General features: G+C 34.4%; 1 protein-coding gene across 24 annotated transcripts in view; it reads right to left on the bottom strand.

The window, feature by feature from the left end:
• Positions 1–1,066: 1,066 nt before the first annotated feature.
• The window catches only part of MAP2 (microtubule associated protein 2), a 350,338-nt gene continuing 324,210 nt past the window's right edge, over positions 1,067–27,194 (bottom strand). For 13 of the 24 annotated variants that reach the window (XM_051983642.1, XM_051983645.1, XM_051983640.1 and 10 more), the window contains 5 exons: positions 23,772–24,112; positions 7,822–7,914; positions 5,978–6,059; positions 5,309–5,421; positions 1,067–5,151 (listed from right to left, as the gene is read on the bottom strand). In XM_051983642.1, coding sequence (XP_051839602.1) covers positions 4,936–5,151; positions 5,309–5,421; positions 5,978–6,059; positions 7,822–7,914; positions 23,772–24,112 — 845 coding nt within the window. In that variant the 3' untranslated portion in view covers positions 1,067–4,935. The remainder of the gene's footprint in view (positions 5,152–5,308; positions 5,422–5,977; positions 6,060–7,821; positions 7,915–23,771; positions 24,113–27,194) is intronic. The other 11 variants (XM_051983661.1, XM_051983644.1, XM_051983643.1 and 8 more) reach the window with 1 other exon arrangement.

Raw genomic sequence — 27,194 nt, forward strand, 5'->3', positions numbered from 1 at the left:
GATTCAGGCCTTTTCTGATTCCAAGTCAGGTTCTTTCCCCACTATATCATACTCTCTCCCTCTGTGATGGTGCTTAGATAGAATGCTGGCTCTACAATCAGAAAGAATTGGTGTCAAATCTTGTCTCAGACATTTCTTAGTTATATGATCTGGGGCAAGTCACTTAACCCTACTTGTCTCAATTTCCTCACCTGTAAAGTGAGCTTGAGAAGGAAATAGCCAACTACCATCTTTGCTAGGACAACCTCAAAAGGTTTCAGAAATGGGTGTTGGGCATGATTGAACTAGAGTACCACCTTCAAGGTGGGATTTAATGTTCTGAAAATTAGTTTAGAGACTCCTGGAAACTTTCAACTCTAAATCTATAGCCTTTTGACCTTTCTACTACAGAATTAATGAAAGTATTATACAGCAAGTGCAGTGGCTCTGGGAGCCATGGTTATAATGCATTCATTATTTAGCTTGCTGCCCTTTATCCTTTTCCATTAGTCCATTCATTAGAAGGTTATAGCCTATTAGTGAAACTTTGCTCCAGGGTAGATGAGGCCTTGAGGGACAAACTACTATTGGGTGGATGAGAGAAGGGCGGGAAGTTTGTCCTGTAGAGACAATCTTATGGATTGTTGAGACATCCTGTCAGCAGGAATGGGAGAGTTAGGATGAAGATCCTTGTTGGGGCTTATTTACTGCGATCTGGAGGAGCTTGGTTATGGCCCAAAGCAACAATATTAAACTTAAACAGAAATGTGTTTCTGGGGGCAGCATATTGACTTAGAAAACCACAAATTAACAATATCTATGTTGTATCATATTTTTTATTTACTTAAACATTTCCTAATTACATTTTAATGTAGTTCAGCTACATGGGGGGTGGAGGTGGGGTTGTGGGCTGCACCTCCGGCCCGGGGAAGAGGAGAGAACAGAAACAAAGAACATAAGATAAACTTGCTGCTCCTAATACTCTTCTTGTCCTTTGAACAAGGGTAAAATGAAACACACACATAAGTATAAACACACATACACATACACTCAAATGTTGGCAGAAGAAGTCTCATGAGATAGGTAGTTAAGATGACAAGCAATTTTATTTTGCAAAACAATCACTATTCAGCAACAAATACAATTGCAAATCTGATTGAAAAAACATGAACTAACTACCACCAGCCACTGAAGAAATGCCTCTCTATGGTAACAGGCTCTAAAATTCTCAGAAAAAAAAAACCCCATAGATTTGTAAGGTATGTTTTAACAATTGGAATCAGGCACACTTGTGTGTGCATGTTTTGCTTGTTTTTTTCCTCTTTGCTAAAGTTGAAGTGAATTGTTATGATTAAGTTTTTTTTTTTTTCCTTTGAGTCTGAAAATAGGCAGCTTTGTTGTAGAGGGAATTGCTCCAGCTTACTCACCTAGGCTAGAATCCTGTCTGTATAATTTTAAATACAAACATGGAATTAAGCTGAAATATCCATGTTTTGAAGGAATATATGGAATCTGTCTCCAATATTATGATTTACCTTGAAGCAGAAAATCCTTTTTTCTGTCACTTAAAGGCTAATTATTCCATTTTCTCTTTCTTCTGGTATGAAAGATAGAAAAAAAAGTTTATATTTTCAGTTGTGTTGGAATTAATTATGAGGAATATCACTACATTAATACTAATGGAATATTATTTGGTTCTTAATATACCATTTCCTGTGTACCTAGTAGGAAAAAAATGTAAAGTCTATCATAAGTATCTGTAGACTGCCTTTGCATTTTCCTAACTTCCTTCAATTTTTTCTGTCCAGTCCTTTTCACATCCTTGCTAACTGGTGCTTGCTATACAGGGATTTTGCTGTGGATGGGACTGAGCCCATCATCCTTCTAACACCGCAGGTGAATCCAGAGAGAGTTGGTTCAAGTGAACATGGCCTTTAAAACTCTTCATAAATCTGGATCATTGTAATTTAAATGTTTCTCAGTTGCAGGTGATTCCAGAGAGAGTTGGTTCTTTTGTGAACATTGGCCTTATAACTCTTCACGGATCTGGATTACTTAAAGTTACAGTGAGACTGATTCTCAGTAGCCAAAGCCAGAATAAAACTGCATATAGAAGATCTAGAATCAGAAGCTTTTTTGAGCTGACTTCTAGACCACTAGATGCATTGTATTCCTTGTTAGTATCGTGTTTGCAAAGCTTATGTTGAATAGTGTTCTTGAGAGTAAAGAAAAGGCTTGGCTTTTTTAAAGGGGCTTCTAGAGCCCTGTAACTTAACCTGTGTGTTTCCCTTGATTCAGCAAAATGTGTTTCTTTTTGTTGGTTTTTTACAAAGAATCACGATTCCTTCTGAGCAAGGCAATTTACTTGTTCTGAAAAACATGCTAGGACTGGACGAGAAATGACTCAAATGTCTTCCACTAAACTAACTCTGGACTTTTATATGTAGGTAACTAAACTTTACCATCCTGAGTTGTTTTTGTTTGTTTGTTTTCAGAGTGTTTTTGTAATTTAAAAGCAGATCTAAAAAATACTTGAGTCACAGGTTAAATGCTATCCTGACCAGATGATATTCAATTTCTGTCAAATGGATGTTCCACAGTACCTTAGTTGCTAGCTAACACTATCAAAAGGTGTAAGAAAAATACTGGCAACTTCTTTTGCACTTGGTGGTACAGAGTCAGAGCAATGTGTTCCACACTACTGGTTTTCCTGCTTGTGCAACATTAAGGATTTTGATGCTCTACACCAGGAAATATTTCTGTGTAAATGCCAGGGTTAGTTTAAGCAAACTCTACTTAGCAATTACAAGGCAGAAATTAGAAACCCATTGTCCCACTCAGTTTCTAAATTTACAACATTTGCATCAAACAACTGACTGATAGACAGTGTTAGACAGGATTGGAAGTGTATAAAAGCTCTGTTGAAAACTAATGAAGGAGGGATTCTTTCTATTTCTAGGGTTTTTCCCTTGGGGAATTCACATTAATGACAATATCAGATGGGTCATTACACTATCCATGTAGCTCTCTGTCTCTTCACCCTTTGGATTTTTGTTAGATGATCCACACTAAAATGTTGCTGAAGTCCACACTCATTCTCTCCCTCTACTATCACTCTCAAGTGTTGGAACTGAATTAGCTCAAAAGAAACAACAAACTTCACTATCTAACTTCCACACTCTTTTAGCTCAGTCACTAAAATGAGGGATCTTAAGAACACTTAAAATAGCAAAGAGATTCCATAAACATATCAACCTCTCTGGCCCTATTTAGGGACAGCTCAGAAATGGACCATGGAAAATGTTTGTCAATGAACTTAAAAATCAAAAATTTATTATTTGAATTAGTTCTTTCCTGATTTCTACACAAGCTTACTATAGAAAATATTAGAACAGCTCTTACTTGAGAAATCATCCTAAGCTGTAGTATTTTTGAATTAAAAGTTGATTCAGTGTTATATAGAGTCCTGAAGGATATCCATCAAATAGGACGCTGGATCTCCACTTTTTGCTTCTATGTACACTTAAAAAAAAGATTCTTCTAATTGAAAGCATCTTTGCTTTTTTGGTATGTGGACAAATGTTCTATTTCAATGGGTGGCCACCTCTGATAGTATATCTAATTTAGAAAGGAGATGACATCCTGAGGAGAGGAATTTCTCAAATTCACTCTCCTGGATTCAACTTTAGCAAATGAAAAAAAAGTAAATAAATAAAAGAGGCCATCATCTCGTAATTATAGGAGTAAAACCCAAATTACTTCTTAATTTAAAAAAATTCCAGAATCTCAAACCAACAGTTTTTTGATTCTTTTACATATATCCAGACCTTCCCAGAAAACTATGTTGGTGAAGAGAAACAGAAAAGGAAAATAAAAATTCTAGCATTACAGAAGAGACTTGTATCTGGCACTATAACAGGGGCACGGTTTTTAATTGTTACAGAAAGCAATTTCATGCTAACAGTTTTTCTCTTTTTAAATGTTTTGTGTTTTTTTTTAATAGGGAAAAAACCCTGCTAACATCTACTTTCACATACCTAAAATTTCAACACCAAAGGGTGCAAGAGACACAGATACTGTGAATAATAAAGTATAATATTCAAGTATATGAGGGAGTATCACAAATGGCCACAGAGAAATATATATATGTATATATATATATGTATATCTATAATACTGTATCAAACAGATGGAAAGGATGTGAAACTTGTAGTGTGGACACAAATCTAGCCAATTAACTGACATCCTAATCAGACACAAGTCCATAGTTGTGGAAGTGCTCCATGACTAATAGCTGCTCTTTTATATCACTTCCTCAAAAATACAGTTCAAGTGTTCTTCAACTACTTTTTTAATTAGTTAAATAATTTATCAGAATCACCTATACACTGATTTAATTATCCAGGCCCCAAATGTTAATAACTTAATTGAATCTTTCTTCCCATTTATACAAAATAACACTTTTTTTAAACTTGTTTTTTTCTTATATGTTCTTCTCATCTTGTAACCAGACTCAGTTTAATTTAACCTGTAATAAGTTACAAAAGGACAACCTTTGTTGCCCACAAACAGACCAGTGAAATGAGCAGCTTGGATATTAACGAGGCTCTTCAGAAAATAGTGGATGGCCTTCAGGCACATGAAAGGTAAAAATGCATTTTTATCATAATACTCCATGCAAGACAGAGCAGAGCAACAAGAATCATCCAATGGAATATGTTGCAATTGTACTCATGTAAAGCCAATGAGTCTTCTTGCTGCAAAGGAAAATCAGGTCAATTTCTGCACATATTTAAATTTGGGGGATTATTTTTATCATAATTGGTTACCACAATCTTGGGATAAGATTTATTTTAGAATTTGTAAGGATTGAATATAACACCTGCTCTGAGCCCGCTCCTGCCAAGAACTCATGACTAAATAGCATTACTTCATTCAGTGTTAAATGATACAGATTCATAAGCCCTGCTTAGCAAGGGCAGCAGTGACATCTTCAGCCAAAGTGGCAAGCTGGGGGGATTCGAGCAGGTTGATGCTTCCAGATGAGGAGACATTGCTGAGTCGCCGGGGTGAAGCCACACTGGATCTGCCCGGAGATTGTGTGATGATCTCAGCACCATGGTCTACACGAGCCTTAGCATGTTCTCTGAAGTTCAATTTTTGGCTGTCAATCTGTTTAGGACAAAAAATATTTATTAGTGATTTAGTCATCATAAATGGGAGTAGGGAGTCTCTAATCTATGGATCTAATTTTTGGATCACCTACACATGCTCCTAATACCCCAATTCTTTCATTTGTGGCTAATTCAGCTTCTAAGAGGTCCCATACCTTGACATTACCACCTCCAGGTATATGGTGGGCATTGTCAAGTGAACCCACTTTAGCTTGTGCCTTTTCTTTGAAATCTAGCTTCACGCTTTCAATTTTCACACGGCCACCACCTGAAAGAGACAGAAAGATTTTATACACAAAGATGAATTTGCTTTGGTGAGAGAATAGGTAACAAGTTTTTAAAAATTAGAATGGGATAGACAAAACCAAATCACAGAATGGCATGTCATTTAACTTCAAAGACCTTGGCTTTAAAAAAAAAATCTGTAAACAGATAGTTTTATATTAGAAGTCCCCTTACAGCTCTAAATTTGTGATTATTATGGTTTCTATGATCAAAGTTGTGTAAGGAATCTTTAGAAAGTCACCAAAGTCTTTTTGCCTTTTGACTACTCAAATAACAGTATTAAAAATAACTCAAAGGGAAGTATTGACATGCTATGCAGTTTAATTTTTATGCTATATAATTTAATATTTAATATCCAATGTTTCCCCTTTTCTATATTTCTAGTCTGAATAATCAGGGTGCTATTGGCTTTAATGTATTTAATTTTCATGTAACCCAGTTGGAGAAATTTCACAAATACAGTATTTGTTAGAAAGTTAAAAGTGAGCATGATCCCTCTAAGATAATTATTTCCATTCTTAAACTATTTTTATTGTTACCTGGCCTATGACGGATGTTCTTTAGGGAACCACATTTGGATGTCACATGACTTAGGTCAATCTTCTTGGTAACAATTTGTATCTGCATAAATCACATAAGATATATTTTAGGTGGCTTATGCACACGAACTGATTGATATTCAAGTCTATCATGAAAAGCACATGTGCGCACACACACACACACACACACACACACACATGCTTGAATACATTTGGATAAGAAAGGAAGGACCCAAGTGTAAAAAGTCCTGGAACAGAAGATTATTTATTAGTAGAAACAGGACACACCACAAGAAACAGAAACAACTGAATTAATAATATAAACTTTCATCCAATCAAAGCATTAAGCATCATCATGTTAAAACCTTTTATAAGCAAACACCCAGAGGAAGCAGAAGAAGATGAAGTAGTTAATATTGGAAAATATTTGAAGATTAAAAAGTGTCAATTGTGACCAGAAGATATCAGCTATAAGTAGAATATTACAAACAGACTTCTTTTCTAAAATAATAACTGATCACACCTTGGTCAGTGGAACTTCCCTGAAGCATCTTGTAATAGCATCATGATAGTGCTCAGTTCTTTTTCCTATTTGTTTTTGAGTGTTTCTCTCAATTCTTGGAGGGTGGGAGTTTTTTCACCTGCTTTCAGGTCATTCAGACTTTCAATTCAAACCTTGCTGCTTAGACATTTTCATCTACTGTGCTTATAATGGAGGATAGGGGCAGCTGGTTGAGTTAATCCTGTCTTCCTTAAATTCTTTTATAATAGTATGAAGCATTTAGACTTGACTACACAATCCTAAAACCAAGCTTTGTTCCTTATCAGTGTCCGAAGAAGGAAAGGAAAAAGGAACCATGAGTATTAGTCTCTGGAACCCAGCATTTAACCCATCCAACCCCTTTCATTAAGCTCAACAGTGAGCAATATATTGATCTCACAGTAATTATTCTCCAAAAAGTGATAGTTTCAGAAACCAGCTGCTACGGTGGGAATATTATTTGGTTGCTTCCCTCCCCTTTCCTTATATTCATTAGAATGGTGAATGACCCCTAGCTAGAAAAAACTTGAACATCTAGCTCTGATCACTTGACATTTGCTTTAAGGAAATTCAAACAAAAGGAAATCTGTATGCTGAAATATACAAAATAGATGGGGTTGAAGTTTCTTCCTATCCCTAGAAAGAAGCCTTCTTGTTTTCTGACTATAGACCATATCAGTTGTGAACTGGAGACATTTAATGTCTGACCTTTGGATTTATACTTTCATATCCTACTAAATTACTTCTATTCTTGTGAAAGAAAGAAGGATAAACTCCTAAAAAACAATGGAATTTCCACTCTTTTATTTTGAATTATGCATAGAATTTACATGATCACTTCTGCAATATTCCAAGTAAATAATGAAGGTGACTAACTGCTTTGAATACCTATAAGAATCTTAGCTTCTATCTCCTGTGCAAGTTGAACTGCCATAATTTCAATGAAATAATTGGAACATGTGGTTCAGCTAGCTGATATTGTATTTTCACTAGAAGAGGAAGAGAGCATTAGGCGAAGACCAGTGAATCAAAATGATAAAGTAAATGAATTTGTTGTTCTCCTAGCTTCAAAGGTATATCTTATGCAGTTTAATTTGCTGGAAGACTCATTAGGGAAGGATAGGAAGCCTATTTCTCACAGACAGGGTTGACATGCCACTAGACCAGGCTGACACATTAAACAGTAGTGAGAAGGGAGAAAAGTGCTTGGGAAGGAATAAGGTGGGAAATGCGACAGAGGGCTGGCTCTTCATGTTGCTCATTCACAATCAAGGACACTCTTCAAGTAGCAGCTTCTACTTACATTTCCTCCCCCTGCAGAATGTTTGATGTTATCCTTGGAACCACATCTGGATTGAACCTCGCTAAAATCCATCTTCTTGTTTAAAATCCTAACCTAAAAGGAATCGGAGGGAGCTTACTGCCAAATGTTTTTCATTCTGGGGAGCAGGAAACCAGAAAGATCCTACTTTTTCATGTGTGGTAAGCCAGTTTTATGAAGGCTGAATATGAATCTGCCTCAATATTAATTTGACAAATTCATGAAGAATCCCAATATTTTCTATTACTCACTAGAATTTAAAAACATCACTGTTGTCACTTAACTGTAAACTGTGAAAGGCAAAGGCTATGATGAACATTATCTAGGTAAGTCAAAGCAAGCCTATTTCTTGGACTTGGCAAGAGCTGAAGACATTTAGTGTCTAACCTTTGGATTTATACTTTCACATCCTAACATATCACTTCTGTTCTAGTGAAGGAGAGATGTCCAATATTTTAGATAAAATCTATTGCTAAGTCAGGGATTCTGGTCCTCACTATAGAAACCTCAATAATCGAGTTCATTCTAAACCTGCAATGACTATGGCTGATTTCTTCATCTTTGTTCTTAATAGATCACTTGAAGACTTGATTTCTCTGCTAATCATTTTGTTGTCCAAGAAGCCCATCTTTGCTTCACCTTAGGATTCCCTCTGATTTTCTTTATTGCTTAGAGTTATCGATCTCCTCTTCAATGAAGAATGGTTGGTTACCTTTTAGGAACACTAGGCAAACTTTGAAAAAGACAGAGTGAATATGTTAAAAGAGAACTGAATTTCAAAGCATGAGTCCTGGATTTGAATTGCAGATTTATCATCTATTAAGTTTGTGGAAACTGTCTTACCTTCTTTCAGTAAGTTTCATTTCTTTACATTTCAGTAAGATGGGAATAATAATATTTATACTATTTTCCTTATCTTTTTAGGGTTAATGCGATCAAGAATAATATGTGCTTTATAGATGGTATACAACTATAAGCTATTACTACTACTACTACTACTATTTATTATTATTCAGCTGTTCAGTTGTGTTTAACTCTTTGGTTGACCTGGTAGACTATAGCATGTCAATCATGTCCATTGGGTTTTCTTGGCAAAAATACTGGAGTGATTTGCCATTTACTTCTCTAGTGAATAAAAACAAACAGAGCCTAAGTGACTTGCCTAGGTCATAAATGACTGAGGCTAGGATTTCATTCAGGTCTTCCCGACTCTAGATCCAGAGCTCTACTCACTGAGTAACTAGCTGACTTCCACTACTAGCATTATGATTACTATAATAATTAACAAAGGGGAAAGATTGGTAGGCAGCATTCCATCCGAGCAGTGATGTTCTCTTTAGAGAAAGTTAATATGATCAAACCTAAGCCAAAAGATTAGGACCAAAGATGGGCAAAAATGGTTAAAAACAATCCAAGATCAGGAAACCCAAAGATTCTTATATATATACTACTGTTACCTATTAAAAAGAACTGTTTACCTAGAAAAATGTATATATATATATATATATGTAAAACAAAATTCTTCCTCTCAAAATAACCCACTGATTTCCCCTGGACAGGTAATTCCATTAGTCAGTAATTGACTTTATCAAACTAGCATTATTTTAACATCCTTTATAGTAAACATGGAAACCTTTTCCATTCTCTCCTTGAGCATTAGGTTACTTGTTTAACAACAAGATATTGGCATGGTGATAAGAAAGAGAAAGAAGAGAAAGAATAAATATTCAACTCAGAACTCATTTTACCCCTTGAACCTGTCAGAAAGTCAGAAAGCTGGATCACTGTTATCAATTCCTCTTGCTTATCTTTTTGCTTTCCATTCTCAGTGAACTTCATTCTCTGCCCTTTAAATGGGGGATAGGATTAATTTTAAAATTTCTACATGCATAATTGCTTAGAAGCCCAGGCAATTATTGGTATGAAAATGGAAAGTTCTTTGTAACCTGTGTCTCACTACTGAGAACTATTTATTTGTTCATTCATTCATTTATTTTTTAAGGCCTTAGTTGTTTCTTGGAAGATATGGCTTGAAATAAAAACAGAAGCTTAATGAGCTCCTGATCTCAGATGCTAAAGGTAAAGATACCTTTACCACTGCTACTGAGGAACAAGCCAAATGTCATAAAAATTGAAAATGCTTAGGAGCAATTGTTTTCTACCTTCTTGAGAAACAAGCACAAAAAAATCAAACAAAAATATACCTCAGACTTACATTAATCTTTAAGATTGATGTCACAACAGAGGGAGATAAAAAGAAATGGAAATATAGGAACTGGATTAGTACTGCCCAGCTGGTCTGTCCCCTGCAGGGAAACATCACAAACACCTCTCTTCAGTAACTCCAAGAAAAAAAAGCCTAATTTTAAAATGGGAATTCAGAAGGCATGATGACTAAATTTAAGTATAGGACATGTAATAAATGACCCATTTTTAAAAAAAGATCACAAGAAGAATCCAAATTCAACAGTAAACCCGGTTCTCTAAGAAAGATATAGTATTAACTCTTGATAGTTACATAGATTTGAATTAATGAGTACCACTATATTTCATTTTTCAATGACAAACTATTTTCGGAAAAGGAAACATGCTATTTGTTTTCCTAAAAATGCTCCATTCAGATGGAATCTCCAGGGGCCTCATTAGATTGGATATGAAATAGATATCTGAATTCTTCTAACTGCATTTAGGAGCAGATTGGGGCTTAATGGACCCTTCAAAGATCTTTGCCTATAATTGACTTGTTCACTAAGGAAACACAATCAGAGATAATAGGAAGTGATTAATTCAGTGAAAGACCATTTTTTTATGAAGATAATATTACTATTTTCTTGCTAAATATTAACGCTTTAATGCTGATTGTATATAATTTGCTTTTTGTAATCCAAAGAACCAGCTACTGAATGGGTGGGGGCTCTATGAGATCCTGATTAATAGATAATGATTAAATATAAATAAATGTATATTTTATAATAAAAAATTTATATTTTATAAATATAAATATATCATACATATAAATATAAATGATTTGTCCATATGCAATAAGAGATTATCTTATGGAAGTATCTTTATTAATCCTCTACTTGCTTCAATTTACAGGTCTTATTGTTTTCCCTCTGTAGCAACTGTAACACTGAATCCCTAAGCTCTTAAAAACTTACATGATAGTTTTGTCAATGTATGATCTATTAAAGTTGTAATATCATGGTGTATGTGTTTTTTTCTTTGAAAAAAAAAAGGAACACAGATTTCCCAAGTCTAAAGGCTCGTTCCATTTTGTTGACATTGTATTTAGCACTTTAGATGCTGCATGTGAACAACTGAGTAGTACAGTATTTATAGGCACTTATCAGTCCCCTATGTACTGGAAAAGAATTTGTTGGTGGTGTTTCCATGCAGGACAAGTTCCAGTCTAATGACTTTCCCTATTCAGCTGACTACTGTGGAATTCTCCCAGTTTTGCTGGAGGAAATGTCTGGCTCTTCAGCACTAGAGACTTTCCAAGGCTCAGTTAACAGCATATTCTGCCACTTGATGTAGTCATTTCAAAAAACAGAAAAAAGATGCTCGTTGAGGATGGTAAGGTCATATCACAGAGCAATTTTCTGATAAGAACTGTCAGTTCTTATTCTCCAATCTCTAAATAGAAAGCAGTTTCTCAGGCACTTAGATGTCAATTGTCCTCATGTTTTGTGGAGTACATCTTAAGGGAAAAAACAGTCTGAACAAATCTTTCAAATGTAGATGTTTAAATACCAGGCTAGAAAATATAGCAGACCTTTGTGTGACAGAGAAACTGACTCTCTGAGATTTGTGAATGAGACATAGGAAATGGAGCATTCATAGGAAAATAGAATAAGGGTTCTAGAATTAGAAAGGAATTTTGAAGCCATCATTTCCAAACTCCTCATTTTACAGCTGAGAAAACTGTGAATCACTGGGAATAAGAGATTTACCCAAGAGTCAGTTCTCTTTCCCTAGTACCCACAGTGTCCTGTTTTTCCATATAACTGCCAAACAGTTTTAATGTGTATGTCAACTATTTCAATTCAATGGACATTTGTTGTTTGTTCTTTATTCTTGAAGAGTACCATAACACCAAGGAGGTAATACCATGACATATGAATGCACTGTATTTAAATGAGGCAAAGTCCTATAAAGTCACCAGCTTCATTTTTTCTTCCAGAGCCACCTGGGTGCAGTGATCAGATATAGATCAGGACTACTGGAGATGTCCCTGGATAGAATGGGCCTTTATCAGCTAAGGTCTTTCCTAGGTTTCAGTTTGATTGACCATTCAGTAATTGAAGACTAGGTAAGAAACAAAGTGGAGAATTCCTTCTTTTACCTAGTCACAAAAAACAAAAAAATCCAATCCAGGAGGGGAAAATATTTATGAATTATGATGAAGCACTGTGCTAAATCCTGGTGTAAGGTCCCAAGCACATGAGGCTAAATAGTAATTGGACCATACTCTATTAAATATAAGCTTGGAGAAAGAATGGCCCCCGCCCACTCTTTGTGCAAGTCCTGATGTGTTGTATAGGAAATGACGATTTTGGTGGGTGGAGGCAGGGGAGTGGAAAAGGAAGGGGAAGGAAAGACTTTTGGCATTGCTATTGCAACGGTTTGCTCAGCTCAGATATCTCTCTGTTAGCTGGCTTCCTGTCGCTGCTGCCCATATTACTATAGCAATCTTTCTTGCCCATATTGCTATCGCAATCTTTATTCACCTCTTCACTTCAATAAATATTGAAGAGTTTTCCCTTAACCTGAATTCCCGACTCCAGCTGATTTTAAATACGCGATCATTACATCCTAGAATTGTAAGAATAAGACATGGCCTAACATGAAACCTTATTGGAGTGAGAGTTTACACAAATTAGTGTAACACAGAGTCAAGTATTATCTCTGACAGGAAGAGGAAGGAGAAGGGATTCAGAGTGCTTCAGGTAAATCTGAGCAGAGATGAGTCACAGAAATTGTCACAGACAAAATGACATTTCATCTAAGTTCTGATAGAAAGGAAGGCAGAAATCAGAAATGCAGAGATGACAGAAAAGCATCAACAATTGACTGGCTGAATGATTGAGTCTTTATGTCTCAGATTTGTCGTGAGGATAAAATGAGACAAATCTGAAGGCTTTATATAAAAATGTTGGCTATTGTTATTGTTCTTGTTACCTTTTATTTTTTGTATTTTCTGGTGGAAAGAAAGACTAGAGAATAAAAGACCTTTCATCACAAAACTGGATATTTTTTTAAAAATGGTATGGTGATTGTATAGGATTGGGTGAGGGGGTGAAGGGAGGGAGGGGAAAAGTCGGAACAGAAGTAAGTGCAAGGGATAATGTTGTAAAAAATTTACCCAGGCATGGGTTCTGTAAATAAAAAGTTATTACAAAATAAATAAAAAATTAATTAATTAAAAAAAAAAAGAAAAAATGGAATGGTGATGTCTTTTGATTTGTGCATAAATTATATTTAAATGAGGCAGAATTGCATGAAGCCATCAGCTTCACTGTCTTCTAGAGTGACTACTGTCTGATAATTAAAAATAAATTACCTAATCATAGGATCATTGAATTTAGATAATTGATAATCTAGTCTGTTTCTTTTTAAATAAAAAGAAACTGAGTTTCAGACAAGTGATATGGCTTTCCTTGAAGTATATAGGGAGGTGAGAAAAAGCTCAAAATCAAGTTCTTTGAATACAGATCCAAAGCTCTTTCTCCTATACCATCATGTCCCATAAAGTTGCTTCTCAAGTCTTAAAAACTTCAATTGCTTCCCTTTTCCTCATGAATAAAACCAAAAATCTTTGGCTTGACATTAAAATCTCTCTACTGTCTGGGCCTAATTTACTTTCTCTGGTTTGTATCCTTAATGCACGAATCAAACAGGAACACTGTGTTTTTTAATATTTCTGAAACTTTCCCACCTTCCCAATTTTTGCTCATGCCATTTCCCTCCATCTGGAGTGCTTTCTTTCCACATCTCATCCTTTAAAGAGCTTACCCATTCATTCTTTAAAAAAAAATGCAGCCTAAATTTATCTTAATTTTCCTTTTTCTAATTACCTAAGTAAGAAAAAGCTTCATTTCCTTTAAACTTCTATAATATCTTGTGCTATTTTAATAGTATCTATCATGTACTCACTTGTAATGTTAGTGTCCAGATATGGAAATGTTTCCCTGACTAAGATTCTAAACATAGAATATGCTAAATAAATATTTGTTGAATGAATGAATGAATGAGTGAACAAACAAACTGGGTACTAGAGAAGTTTTTTTGGGGGAGGGAAATTATAAACCAACTAGAAATCTACACAAATTAGAATTTCTTACAGTCCTCCAATGTTAATCTTTACTTTTATCACTATCATTAATGGTAGTGGTTGAAATGATGGTCAGAGCAATGAATATAATAGAATCTTAGAATGAGGGCTGTTAGAGACCTTAGGAAATTCAATCATTCATTTTTTATAGATAAAAGGGACATCAACATGTAACTTTCAACTTTCCCACCCCTTCTTAGGATTTCCAATATACTCTCTCCTGTGCATTTAAAAAATATTTGGATATCCTTTGGTTTTTGTTTTTGTTTTTGTTTTTTCCCCCTCACCTATATTCCTGTTGCTTTTTCCCCCATGAGAAAACAAGGTAGAGCTTAGGTTCATAGTGCTTTTATAAGTAGTGGTGATTTGGGGTAAAAAATGACATTTTTTTCATTTTCATTTAGTTATTGCTGTAGAAGGAACATGAGGGAAGCTAGTCTAATTGGACTTTTGTGAGGTTATCATAAGTTAAGTATCATTTTTCCAAAATTCTATTTTCAACACCTTTTACTATAGTTTCTGAAAAGTTGTAAAATACCTGCTTTTGGTTTCCATTTTGACAGCTCAAGTTGAAATGATGTTGTTATATGGCTATATTTAATTGCTCATGCAGAGAGATGAAAATAATCAAAATAATCTAAGTAATGAAGAGAAACTTTGTTGATCAGGAGAGGGAAGTAGTGAGTCCAATGGCTTCAATTCTGTTGCTAGCATGTATTTAATTTTTCTGTCCTATTCAAATGGCAATGTTCTGGGTACAAAGTTGCTGTTGTCCCATCCTAGTTATAGTACCAGACTATCATAAACTTTATCTTTGATTCATTTAGACTTTACTTCTTTTTTCAATATTTCCCAGGGATGTCAGGAATTATCTTAAATTATTTTTTCATAGTAAATATGGAGCACATGAATTAGATGAAATTGAATGAGATATATTTCAAACTGGTATAAAGGTCAGACTCAAAGAATAGTTGTTATTTCAAGCTGGCATGAAATCTCAAGTGGAAAGCTCCAGGAATTTGTGCTATTAAAATTTTTTAATGACTTGGATTGATGTATCAATGACGTAGTTATAAATCTGCAGGTAACACAAAATTGGAAGGAATCAATAATGTATGAGATAATAAAAAGATTTTGCCAGACTAGAGGATTGAGCCAAATCTAATAAAATGAAGAGTGTAATAGGAATAAATGTAAAGATTGCAGTTGGATCAAAAATTCAATTTCATAAAAATAAAAAGGAGAGAGTATTATAAGATCACTATTTCTCTAAATAGGTAGGAGACTTCAAGTTTTCTATGAGTCAGTCATATTTTCTAGGAAGGAATAAGAAGATCAAATTCTCTCTGTATGTTGCCGTAGTCAGGTAACAGCTGAAAAATTATGGTTACTGCAACTTAAAAATAATATCACTAAAAACTAGAATGATGAAAATCATAAATGTCATATCACATCAGGATCATTTGAAGGAATTTGGTAGGGGATCATAATAAGCTTGTTTCATTTTGACTGGCTATGTAATTGTTTGGCCCTGAACAGTAGAAACAGGAGCAGTGGATGGAAGTCACAAGAGGCATATTTAAGATTGATATTGGGAAAAATTAGTCATTCAAAAGTGGAACTGGCTGTTTCAATAACCAATGGATTCTCTCTCACTGGAGGTCTTTGGCAGAACCTGATGACCATTTATCCTCTATGTTATAGTTGGGATTCCTCCTGGCTATGGGCTTTACTACATGGCCAGTGTAGTTCCTTTCTACACTAAAATTCTGTGTATCGATAAGATCAAGCACATAAACAGACTTAACTGCATAATTTCCCAATTAATCATTGGCAGATATTAAAGCTTACTTTAGAAGTAAATTCTAAAAATGACAAAGGAGAGGGAATAAATATTATATATCTTCTGTATTGCTAAGTGACATAAAAGATGTCATCTTAATTTTATCCATCCTGTGAAATAGGTACTATTGTGATCTCCATCTTAGCTGAGGAAAGTGAGGCAGACAGATTAATTTGCTCAGAATAACAGTGATAAATTGTCTGAGGCTGGATTTAAATTTGTTCTCTTGACTCCAGGCCCATTTCTTTACTCACATATGCCACCTAGCTGCCTCTAAGGAGTTATAATTTCATTTGTCTTCTATATATTACAATGCTTTCTTCTTGTAAAAAAATCTACCTCTTTGAACTAGGTCTCAGAAATCAGTCTAAGTTTTGGAAAAAACAACAAAAAACTCCCAAGGTTCCTGCTTTCTAATTTAGAAATGTGCTTTAGAAACACAGACTCCATAAAAAGATAACATAAAAGAAAAAATGGTATAAACATGTGTGCAGAATTTGTTTACCTGGATATCTTAATACCATTGGCTTATGGGGCCAGGCTTAACTTTTTTAGATGTTGGACTAAAAGCTGTGGGTCTCTATAGAAACAATTGCCTTTCATCCAGATGTTCACATTTTGCCTGGGAGATGACTTGACTACAGTTGACTAATTTCATAATTATTGAATTTAACAAAGACATACCTACTTTACAAGATCATTTGAGCTCTATTAATTAATCTAAAACACTTGCATGAAACTAAGAATGCATATTTTCATTTTTTCACTCTAACTGATAAATTTCACTCAAACTGATTTCAGTTTAAAGGATTACACTATGTATCTTAAACTATTTAATTTATTCCATTAATCACAAAAGTTATCTCGACTGGTGTCATTTTCAAGAGAAAAAAATGTGATATAGTAGGAAAAATACCTATTGTCAGCCTAATTCTGTCAGTCCACTGTTAAAACTTTTGCATATGAGAAGATATGAGTGTAATTCAGCTTTGACAAAAAATGAATCACTTCACTTCAGGATGGCATTAAGTCCCCCAAACATTTTTATGTCATCTTTGAGAACTTAATGGTTCCATCTCTATTAACTGCTAGAGAATAATGGCTAACTTTTCTTACTTGTTTGTATATGTATCTGACTGTAGATTACATTTCCTTTTGATGCATATATCCTGGAAAAAGTCCTTAGCTTAGCAAATATGCATTGTCAAGGTATTAGACTAGATTTAAGTGTGGGCAGATATAAGGATAAATAAGTCAAGATTGTTCCCTGCAATTAACTTGTTAAAAAAGAGACATGACATCACTAAAATATTCAAATGTATTTCTGATGTCATAAATTTGGATATTACCTCTATATAAATAACAACTCATCCATTCTTGCTCATCCTGTGTGACTTTTGTCCATATTTTCCCATAAGTTTGTTGTAGGAGGTCCTTCAAATTTCCAAAGCTTTCCTCAATTTTCTTTTGAGATTGTGAGACTACTAGTGGAGTACTCAAATTGTCTACCTGAGCAGCTCATCCTTCCTTCTTACCCTCATATCATCTTTCCCCTCTATCCATTACTCTTCAAGGATTCACATTACTGGTTATATTTTACAGGCTGATGCTCCCATGTTTCTTCTTACTACTTCTCATAATGTTTATTTTCCGTATTTTAGAGAATGTTGTGCTCCATGTTTCATAAAAATTCAATGCCAGTAAAATATTGATTATGTTTCCTCCCATCTAGAAACTTCAGTAGCACTTCACCACATGCTGAATGAAATTCAAATTGATGAGTCCAGTGTTCAAAACTCTGCAAAGTTTGGCTGTAATTTTTCCTTCTCAACTAATTTCCTACTATTTTCTAATGTTCTTTGCAATTGTACTATCTCATATTCTCTGAATACACTGCGATTTTCTCACTTCTACAAGCATATAGATTTTGTTTCCACTACTTGTAATGTTCTCTCTCTCTTTTTTTTTTTTACCTCCATCTCTACTTGAGAAATACTGCTCATTTCTCAAGCTCCATTTGTGACATTTCCCTCTTCATTGATCCTCCCAATCCAAAAGGTCTTTTTCTCTTTTAAAAATTTCTACTCTATGTAATTTGTAATGCATGACTATTCTGTTGGCACTTTTCATATTTTCTTGACATCTTCCCAATTAATCTACAAGCAACATGGTAAAAAAAAAGTGTTTTTTTTCACAATGTTTTGCAAAAAGTAAATAAACAAAATGATTTTTGAATGAAAAAATATAACAAGATAATTTGAATAATAAATAATGAGGTTGCTTTTAAGGGGTCTCTTGTAAAGTGCTACAAATGTTAATAACATTCACCCATCACTGAGACCAATGGCCAAAGATATTTTTGACTGATCTCTTAATTGTTATTAAAATTAAATGCTTTTTGGGTGGGTGGAGATAATATAAAGGAGCAATCTTTACAAAATGTATAAAGAAAGGTTTCCCTTTGCATGACTATTTGAATTTAGTGTGAAAAAAAAGAAAAAAATGTTCAAAAAAATTTCTCACTTGAAAAATGCAATTGGTGGCATCTTAGTATATATATTTTTAAGGAATAAAAATTGGAATGATTGTTGAATAAAAGAAGTAAAACCCAACTCAACAAGGGTCTTAGAATGGTTTTATTTGGGTCATTTATGAATTTAGGTTTTATAACAAGGGAATTAAGTGTACCTTATTCTACCATGTATTTTCTGGAGGCACAGATTATTAGTTGAAATTGTTAATTTTGTATCATAAGTGATAATAATGAGTATTTATATACCAATTCAAACAATTAATTGTGTCTACATCAAATATAAATTTTGCTTTTAGTTTTCCCTGAAGATTTATTTTTCCTCTACCCTTACCTTTTTTCCCCTTTTTTTCTAAATCTCTTTGTATATGGACTGAACTTAATATGGTCAGAATACTACATATCTAGAATCAAGCCTAGAATCAGAACTTGGTACATAATTTATAAAGGAAAAGAAGTTATATATTATAAAGAAGGCTGGATTTGGAATTGGGGATCTGGCTTTGACTTTTATTACATGTATGATCTTGGGCAAATAACCTGGTCTTTTTTTTTCTGTACCTCAGTTTCCTGATCTTTAATATGAGGAATCTGGGCTAAGATAATCCCTTCTAGTTCTAATCTATGATTTTACTTCTCTGTGAAACTCAGTTTTTCAGGAACTTATGCACTTCTATCTCTGTAATAAAATAGGGAGCAAACTCAGAACCTTCACACATTTCCCTATGTATTATTTCATTGATTAAGGTAGTCACTTCAATGATGTCAATTGAAGTCTTCCATGCTTTAGTGGACTAGCAGTTGCCTTCATCCACTTTCTCTAACCTGGTTTATTCTGGACCACAAATACATAGTCCAATTCACTACTATGTTCTACTACTACTATCATCACTACCACCAACACCACTAACACCACCACAACTACCAGTAGGTAGTGTTTATATAGCACCTACTATGTGCTAGGGGCATCTAGGTGATGCCATAGTGCACAGAGTGCCAGACCTGAAGTCAGGAATATTCACCTTCCTGAATTCACATCTGGCTTCAGATACTAACCAGCTGTGTCATCCTGGGCAAGTCATTTAACCCTGCTTGCCTCAGTTTCCTCATCTATAAAATGAACTGGAGAATGAAATGGCAAATTACACCAATATCTTTGCTGAGAAAATCCAAAATAGAGTCATGAAGAGTTGAACAAGACCGAAAAATGAACCAACAACAATTTTGTGCTAGGTCCTATGCTAAGCACATTTATAAATATCTCATTTGATCCTTACAATAATCCTATTATTATCATTATTTTATAATTGAGAAAAGGAGGGAAATAGAGAGAAATGAGTAATTACTTAAGGTCACACAATTAATAATTGTCTCAGGATAGATTTAAACTTAGGTCTTTCTAGATGCTTCCATCATTTTGGAAACCTATCCATCTTGGTTGACTCTCTCAGAGAATATATCTAATTTAGATTCAAGAATTCCAAATCACTTTCACGCCTAGATGAAATATCAAAGGACAATTTTAATGAAGTCTGTGCTATCAAATAATACTCAAACTAAAGGTCTATGACCCATTCTTTAGGAGATGTTTCATTGAAAAATTATACTTCAATCTAATCTTGCATACCACAAATTTTATCTCACTGTTCTCTCCATGTCTTAGCTTCATAAACCTCTTTGCATTATGACTTAGAATTGTGTTTTTAGCATTCTCTTAATATTTTTCTCTACTCTTATTTTTCTTAGTTCTGATACTTTGATTCCCTTTACAAATAGTATGTATATGCAGCTCCAATTTATGACAGAGACCTTCAGATATGGTTATAGATCACCATAAAAAAGAATTTTCTTTCTTCTATATCACTTCTACAATCATTGTTTTTCATGAATTTCATGAAAACTGATAATATAAAAGATATACAATGTTTTTCATCAGCAGTCTCCTTCATTTCTCTTTTCCTTGAGAGCATTTCAAGAAAATAGTACAACCAACATATTGGAATATCTTCATTATGTGCTTTTCCCCCTTTCAGAAATGTACTGAATTCACTGAATAAGCAAGGCACATCCCTAAAAGAAGACTTCACCTTTGTCTTGACAATAATGATGTACTGGGCTAAGGACAAAAGTCAACCAAATAACTCCTGACTAGCATAGCAAGAAAGGGAACTTTTTATTTTTCTTAACTTCAAAATCAGTGAAGCATCTAGAAGATTTAAAAAAAACTGTTCATCCCATCACAATATATTCCACATTCTCAACTTTCTTCTTTTTTTTCATTTTCCCCACAAGTTAAATGAATTTTATAGGAATTTGTCTAAGAGATCAGAAGGTTATGTTCTGCTGTTTCTTGATATACTGAGTGAGTAAACACTTCCTGCTTGGTCAATGGAGATTCATTATAATGCTATTGCTTTAGGTTTGCTCTTTTTTTCCTAGATCACCTGGAAAATGAGACTAGATTTTATTACAAGTTAATTTTTTGCCTCCAATGAAAGGAGAGATTGTCTCCAAATGACATGCTTGGATTGCATGGTTATGTTTTTAGTATAACTTACTATAATTTTTTCGTGACCAGACATGCTAACTAAAAAAAATTATGATAATCCCTAATATAATTTCATTTCAACTCCTGTGCACAAAATGATTTCCAGTCTTGTCAAGTATCATATAACATAGTAGAAAACAGTTCGGTGCAGATACTGAAATATTCACAGTCAGAGAAGAAAAAGAAAAAAGGGAGACTAAAGTAAACAAAAGCATACATTTCTGACAGAAGCTAGAAGATAACCAATAAAATTGATAGGGAAGCACCCCATCATTCCATTTCACCCACATGCTTAAGGAACATTTGGGAAAACAACAACAATTACATATTTAAAATTTTCCAAGTCAAATTCTATTTGAAAATGGTGCTCCAAATATTGTAGCCTTTTTTTAGTTTCAGTTACATTTCTTATTGCATATTACACACACTTTCCTTGGGATCATAAGCAAAAACAGATTCTGCTGAACCTTAACACATTCCAGAATACAAATTGAAAAAAAATGGAATCTACTTAGAAAAAAATGAAGGATTTGGAAATAATGATGAAAACTTATAGTCTCAAAATCAGCTTTTCTAACAAAAAAAACCATAGTCACTCCAATTAAAAATTTGCCTTTGATCAAATAATGTAAAACAGCTCAAGCTACTGTAAGAAACTAATTATATATTAATATAAAAATAATAAAAAATTTGAAAATTTTCTAACAGTTGAGTATGTGCTGTCAAGTGACAAAATTTTGTCACTTGGTTTTTCTCTCTGTCGCTATCTTTCTGATTCTCTGTCTGTCTCTGTCTCCCCTCCCCCATCCCATTTTCAGTTGCTTTCTTTTGGGAACCCTAATCAAATTAATATTTGGACATACCAATCAGATTCCTTATAGTTCTATTCATCATTGCTATAAATTTTCAAAGCAAAATATTGGTCCCTTAGCCATGCCTTTTTAAAATGTTTTCTCCTTTATTAGAAAGTAAACTTTGTGAAGTCAGGGACTATTCACTTTTGGTTTTTTCTTCTTCTTCTAGAGTTTACTACACAATGCTCAATATAGAGTAGATGTTTCATAAGTGCTTTATTCATTCATTTGAGTATTCTTATTTCTTGCTACCAAAGCTTAATGATCCTCAGGGAAGAATCAAATTAGGGGACTAGGACATGCTTTTTTTTTTTTAAACACTGAACAATAATACATGTGTTCTTCCTTCTTCTGAAGGAAAAATTGGCCAAATGATTTTTCCCCAGCATGTAGTACATATGCTACATGTGTGACAGAACTAAGCCAACTTAGAATCCTTTGCTAGCCCAGTAGAAAGAGTACCAACAACTAAGAAGCTTCAGACCTTCTGGGTAAAGGTTAAGAATATGACTTTGTCAACAGCATGATGAAGTAAATACAGACCACAATGAAGGATTTGAAACTGGAACTCTATCCTTTAGAAATAGAATATGACTAGTCTTTTGTTATCAACATAGCCTATATTTACAAAGTTGTGACCAAGTCAATTAAAGAGAAACATGGAAAACAGTGCTGTAACACTAGAGAGTCCAAATAGAAAATTCATTGCTGTGGTGGGAGAGAGATGAAAAAAAGGGAATGAGATGAAAATGATAATAATCCAAGTTGGCCAAGTGAATAATAAGAGATCAGCAGCTAAAATAACAATAACAACACAAAACAACTAAAATTATTAGATTTAGGTCTTTTACACAGCAGTGAAAATTATTCCTCTTTCTTCCAACAGATTTAGCCAAGAAGAATCTCCTATAGGCAGCCAACTTGCATGAGTGATTCCAATGGGAAATTCAACACATTTTTTGCATAATAACAGCAACAAGAGCAAAAATAATTCATCTAATTTTCATATTCATATTTCTTTCCAGGCTAGCTATTCCAGGCAAGCTCCAAACTCTAAAGCTAAATGAATCTTCAATCTACAATCATCTCTCTCTCTCTCTCTCTCTCTCTCTCTCTCTCTCTCTCTCTCTCTCTTTTTCTCTTTCTCTTTCTCTCTTTCTCTCTCTCTCTCTCTTCCTTCCTTCCTTCCTTCCTTCTTCCTTCCTTCCTTCTTCCTTCCTTCCTTTCTTCTTTCTTTCTTCTTTCTTTCTTCTTTCTTTCTTTCTTTCTTTCTTTCTTTCTTTCTTTCTTTCTTTCTTTCTTTCTTCTTTCTTTCTTTCTTTCTTTCTTTCTCTTTCTTTCTTTCTTTCTTCTTTCTTCTTTCTTTCTTTCTTCTTCTTTCTTTCTTTTCTTTCTTTCTTCTTTCTTTCTTTCTTTCTTTCTTTCTTTCTTTCTTTCTTCCTTCTTTCCTTCTTTCCTCCATTCTTCTTTCCTTCTTCCCTTCTCCTTCTTTCCCTCCTTTCACCCTCCTTTCCTCCTTCTTTCCTTCCTTCCCTCCTTCCTCACTTCCTTTTGTCCTTTCCCTTCCTCCCTTCTCTTTCTTCCTTCCTTCCTTCCCTCCTCCTTCCCTTTCTTCCTTCCCTCCCTCCCTCCTTCCTTCCTTCCCTCTTTCCTCCCTCATTCCTTTCCTTCTTTCCTCCCTCCTTCCTTCCTTTTTTCTCATCTTACCTGCCCTTCCCTTTTCTTTTCTATTTTCAAATTATGATATAATATGAAAACATCCTCATTTCTCAAGAATAGTTTGGTCAAGGTAAATAATTATATATTCATTTAGTCCTTACCTGTCCACCTTTAGGTTGATATCTGATGTTGTCAGTGGATCCAATTTTGGACCTTACGTTCTTCAGGTCAGGCAGTGGTTGATTAATAAGCCGTAGCTGTTTAGGGGTGGCTGGAGATTTTGGAGGAGTACGTATAATGGCAACCTTTTTCTCAGTGGGTACCAGGATACCAGACTTGGGAGTTCCTGGTGTGTGTGGTGTTCTGGGGTAACTAGGGGTACCAGGAGTGCCTGGAGTACGGGAGGAATAGCTAGGTGGTGTACCAGGAGTGATGGCAGTGGAGCCTGGAGTGGTGGGTGTTGATGTACCACTTTTTCCTGTTCTGCGAATTGGTTCTGACCCTAGAAGAAAGAAGCAACAGCAAATAGAATTCAGTTTTCCAAGGTGCATTTTCTTTTAAGATCAAGATAGCTATTTTAACAAGTGGGTGTGGTGGCACATGTCTATGATCCCAGCTATCAAGGAAGTTGAGGCTGGTGGATTTTTTGAGCTTGGGAAGACTGAGCTACAGTGGACAAAACAGGTCTGGTGTTCACAGTAAGCATAGCACCAATGTGGTAAGTTCCTGGGAGTGGGGGGGAGTACCCATGGTGAACTGGTCAGGTAATAAATGGAGCAAATAAAAGTTTCTGGAAATTGAGAGTGCAAGAGAAGGAGAAAAGATTGTGGAGAAGAGAAGAGAAGAAAAAATGAGAGGAGAATGGAGGGGAGGAGAAGTGAAAAGAGGGAGAATTCTAGACTGACCCATGGCATGGCTACTTGGTGACACTTGACATGTATTCAAGTTCAAGTCCAATTCTGTCTAGCTAGAAATTTAAAATGAAATGAGGCACTTGTAGATCATATGACACTTAAAAGAGAAGGTTAATAATAGTAGAAGGGAAGAAATACTGAGCAAAGATACAGTTCTGGTTCATTTAGAAAGTGCTCTCATAAGGAAATGATTTGATCAGAAGGGTATGGAACATCCATCAAATCTGACTCCTTGTGGACTTGTCTTTTTATGTTTTAAATGATCAGGACCCCTTATTAATAGATGGAATCCTAGGCCCCTGGACTAATCAAGTCTGATTTATTGAAACATATGGCAGGGCCTTATGAGCTGCTATTCCTAGCACAGTAAGTTACTTGACTTCCAAGGGTCTTAGTTTGCTTATCAATAAGATGAAGGGTCTGGACTAGAAAAATTCTAAAGTCTCTTATATTTTAAAATCTTTGATTGCATAATCCTTTAAAAAAATCCATCAGTTTGAGTGAAATATAAGACCACAAGCAAGATTTAGAAGATTTAGGAATGAAGCAACTTTTGCTCTAAAAATATTACTCACAAACTCAAAAACTCATGTTACCTTTCATTTTCTGAAGTTTAAAATATTCTGAACTTACCATAATGGCATAGAGGATGTGGAAAAATGGAACTTTTCTCCTTATATTAGAGAAATTGAATATTATGTGAGATGATATGCCCAAGACATAAGAGGAAATTTAGAAATAGTTGGGAGCCAATATCATCATGATTTCACTATCCAGAAATCTTTCACAGGCAAGGATTGTGCTTTCACTATTTAAAATAAAATTGGATATAATTACTGATCTCTAGGTTCCTTGGTCTCTACTTAAAAATACAAATCTTATTTGAAATGAGCCACAAACAACATTGTTTTGAAGTACCTTCTTCCATAAGAGAGCATTTTTTAGCAATGATTCTGCTTCCCCCTAAATCTTTTCTTTTCTATGTGGAACAATGGCTAGAGCACTTGAACCTAGAGGCAAGATGTTCAAATGTGTTCTTAGATAATAGCTGTGTGAATAGGTTTTACTCCCTATTTTAGTAACACTTACCTCCCAGGGCTGTTATGAGTCTCAATTAACATATATTTTATATATATTTGCAAAGAACTTTGCAAATTTTAAAGTGCTATATCAATCTAACTATTATTCTTTCCAGTTTCTTTGAAGGAGTGTAAATTCAATTTTCTAAAAAATCTTTTCACACATATTACATTTCAAAATTGTTTATGCAGTTATACCTCAGTAGGCTTTTTGGATTTTTCAATAAATTAATCCAATCACTGGGTGCTTCAGAATATCATATCATCACACGATTTATCTCCTTTCCAAAGGAGTTCTCTCAAACTATCCTCCCACCCTTACTTAAATTCCACTGAAATGCTTGATTTTTGATTGCCTAATTAGATCAGGGAAGTGATGCCATGACATGTAAAGAAACTAACAACCTTTACAAACTAGTTTTAGAATACATAGATGAAGGGAAAACCTCCCCTTTTGGAAAAGCCCTTGAGTTGCTATAAAATTCTAGTCACAGCAGTTGTCCTGTTTGAATGTGAAGAAAGCCTAATTAAAGGCAGGCTATCCTCTCAGCAATTTGTTGAAATGATTTTTAGCCCCAGGGAAAACTTATTAACTCTATAATCATTATGAATTTTGTAGAAAACTGCTTTATGCTTCAAGGCACTTAAAAAATGAAGATAAAACAATGAGTACCATATTTTCTTTCCAGATGATGAAATGCTGAAATCTCAACGTCTTTTTTAACCATTTTTTTTTTTTTGGGATACAGCTGATATTACAGTTTGTGTGGAATAATTAAGTCTTTGACTGTCAAAAGATAAACTTATCTTCTCTGGGTACATACTTTGAGGTTACAAAGGCTAAATTCACATTCTTTGGATTATAAAAAAAATCTAACCACATATTTTTACAGATCGAGTTGTTGACAAACTCTTCACAGCAATGCATTTACTTTTTCCCTGGCTAGACTTTCTCCTGTGAAATAATTCCCTCCTCTGCTTTTCAAATAGCTTTACAAAATGTCAGTTACTTTCTTGTCTGCAGGAAGACAGAGAATAATGTAAAGGAATAGGAAAAATGCTACATGGTCTAACTGTTCCTGTGCCTACTAAGTATTGTTATTTGCTGACAAAGTATATCTTTTTCCTCTAGATTATAGAATCATAGATTTCAAGCTGGAAAGGACTTTACCTGTCCTCACTACTAGAGATAAAATGCTACAATACTGAGAACCTGAATAAAAATAAATTTTGTAATAAAATTGAGATTTACAAAGGCAAGTCACATCAAGAGGCTATATTTTAACTAGTTCTCAATGAATTAGTTTAAAGAGATGAGATCATGGATTCAATATAAACTTGGTTCTATAATCTGTTTCTATTTAGGTGAATACCTGTAAATATAATTCAAGGTATTCTTATTATATCCCTGAAACCCTTCATGGGTTGATTCCAGCTTTCTCAAAGATTGCCTCTATTCCAGTCAGAAATTCCCAATTCTTCTCTAAATTAACTAAGGGAGAAGGTTGTACAAGAAGGTATTCTAGCTTGAAATTCCCGTCTTGGAGTAAGAAATCGACATATATTAACCTTCATAACATAACTATGCTAT

The sequence above is a fragment of the Antechinus flavipes genome, chromosome 3, assembly GCF_016432865.1.
Source record: "Antechinus flavipes isolate AdamAnt ecotype Samford, QLD, Australia chromosome 3, AdamAnt_v2, whole genome shotgun sequence".
NCBI classification, from domain to species: Eukaryota; Metazoa; Chordata; class Mammalia; order Dasyuromorphia; family Dasyuridae; genus Antechinus; species Antechinus flavipes.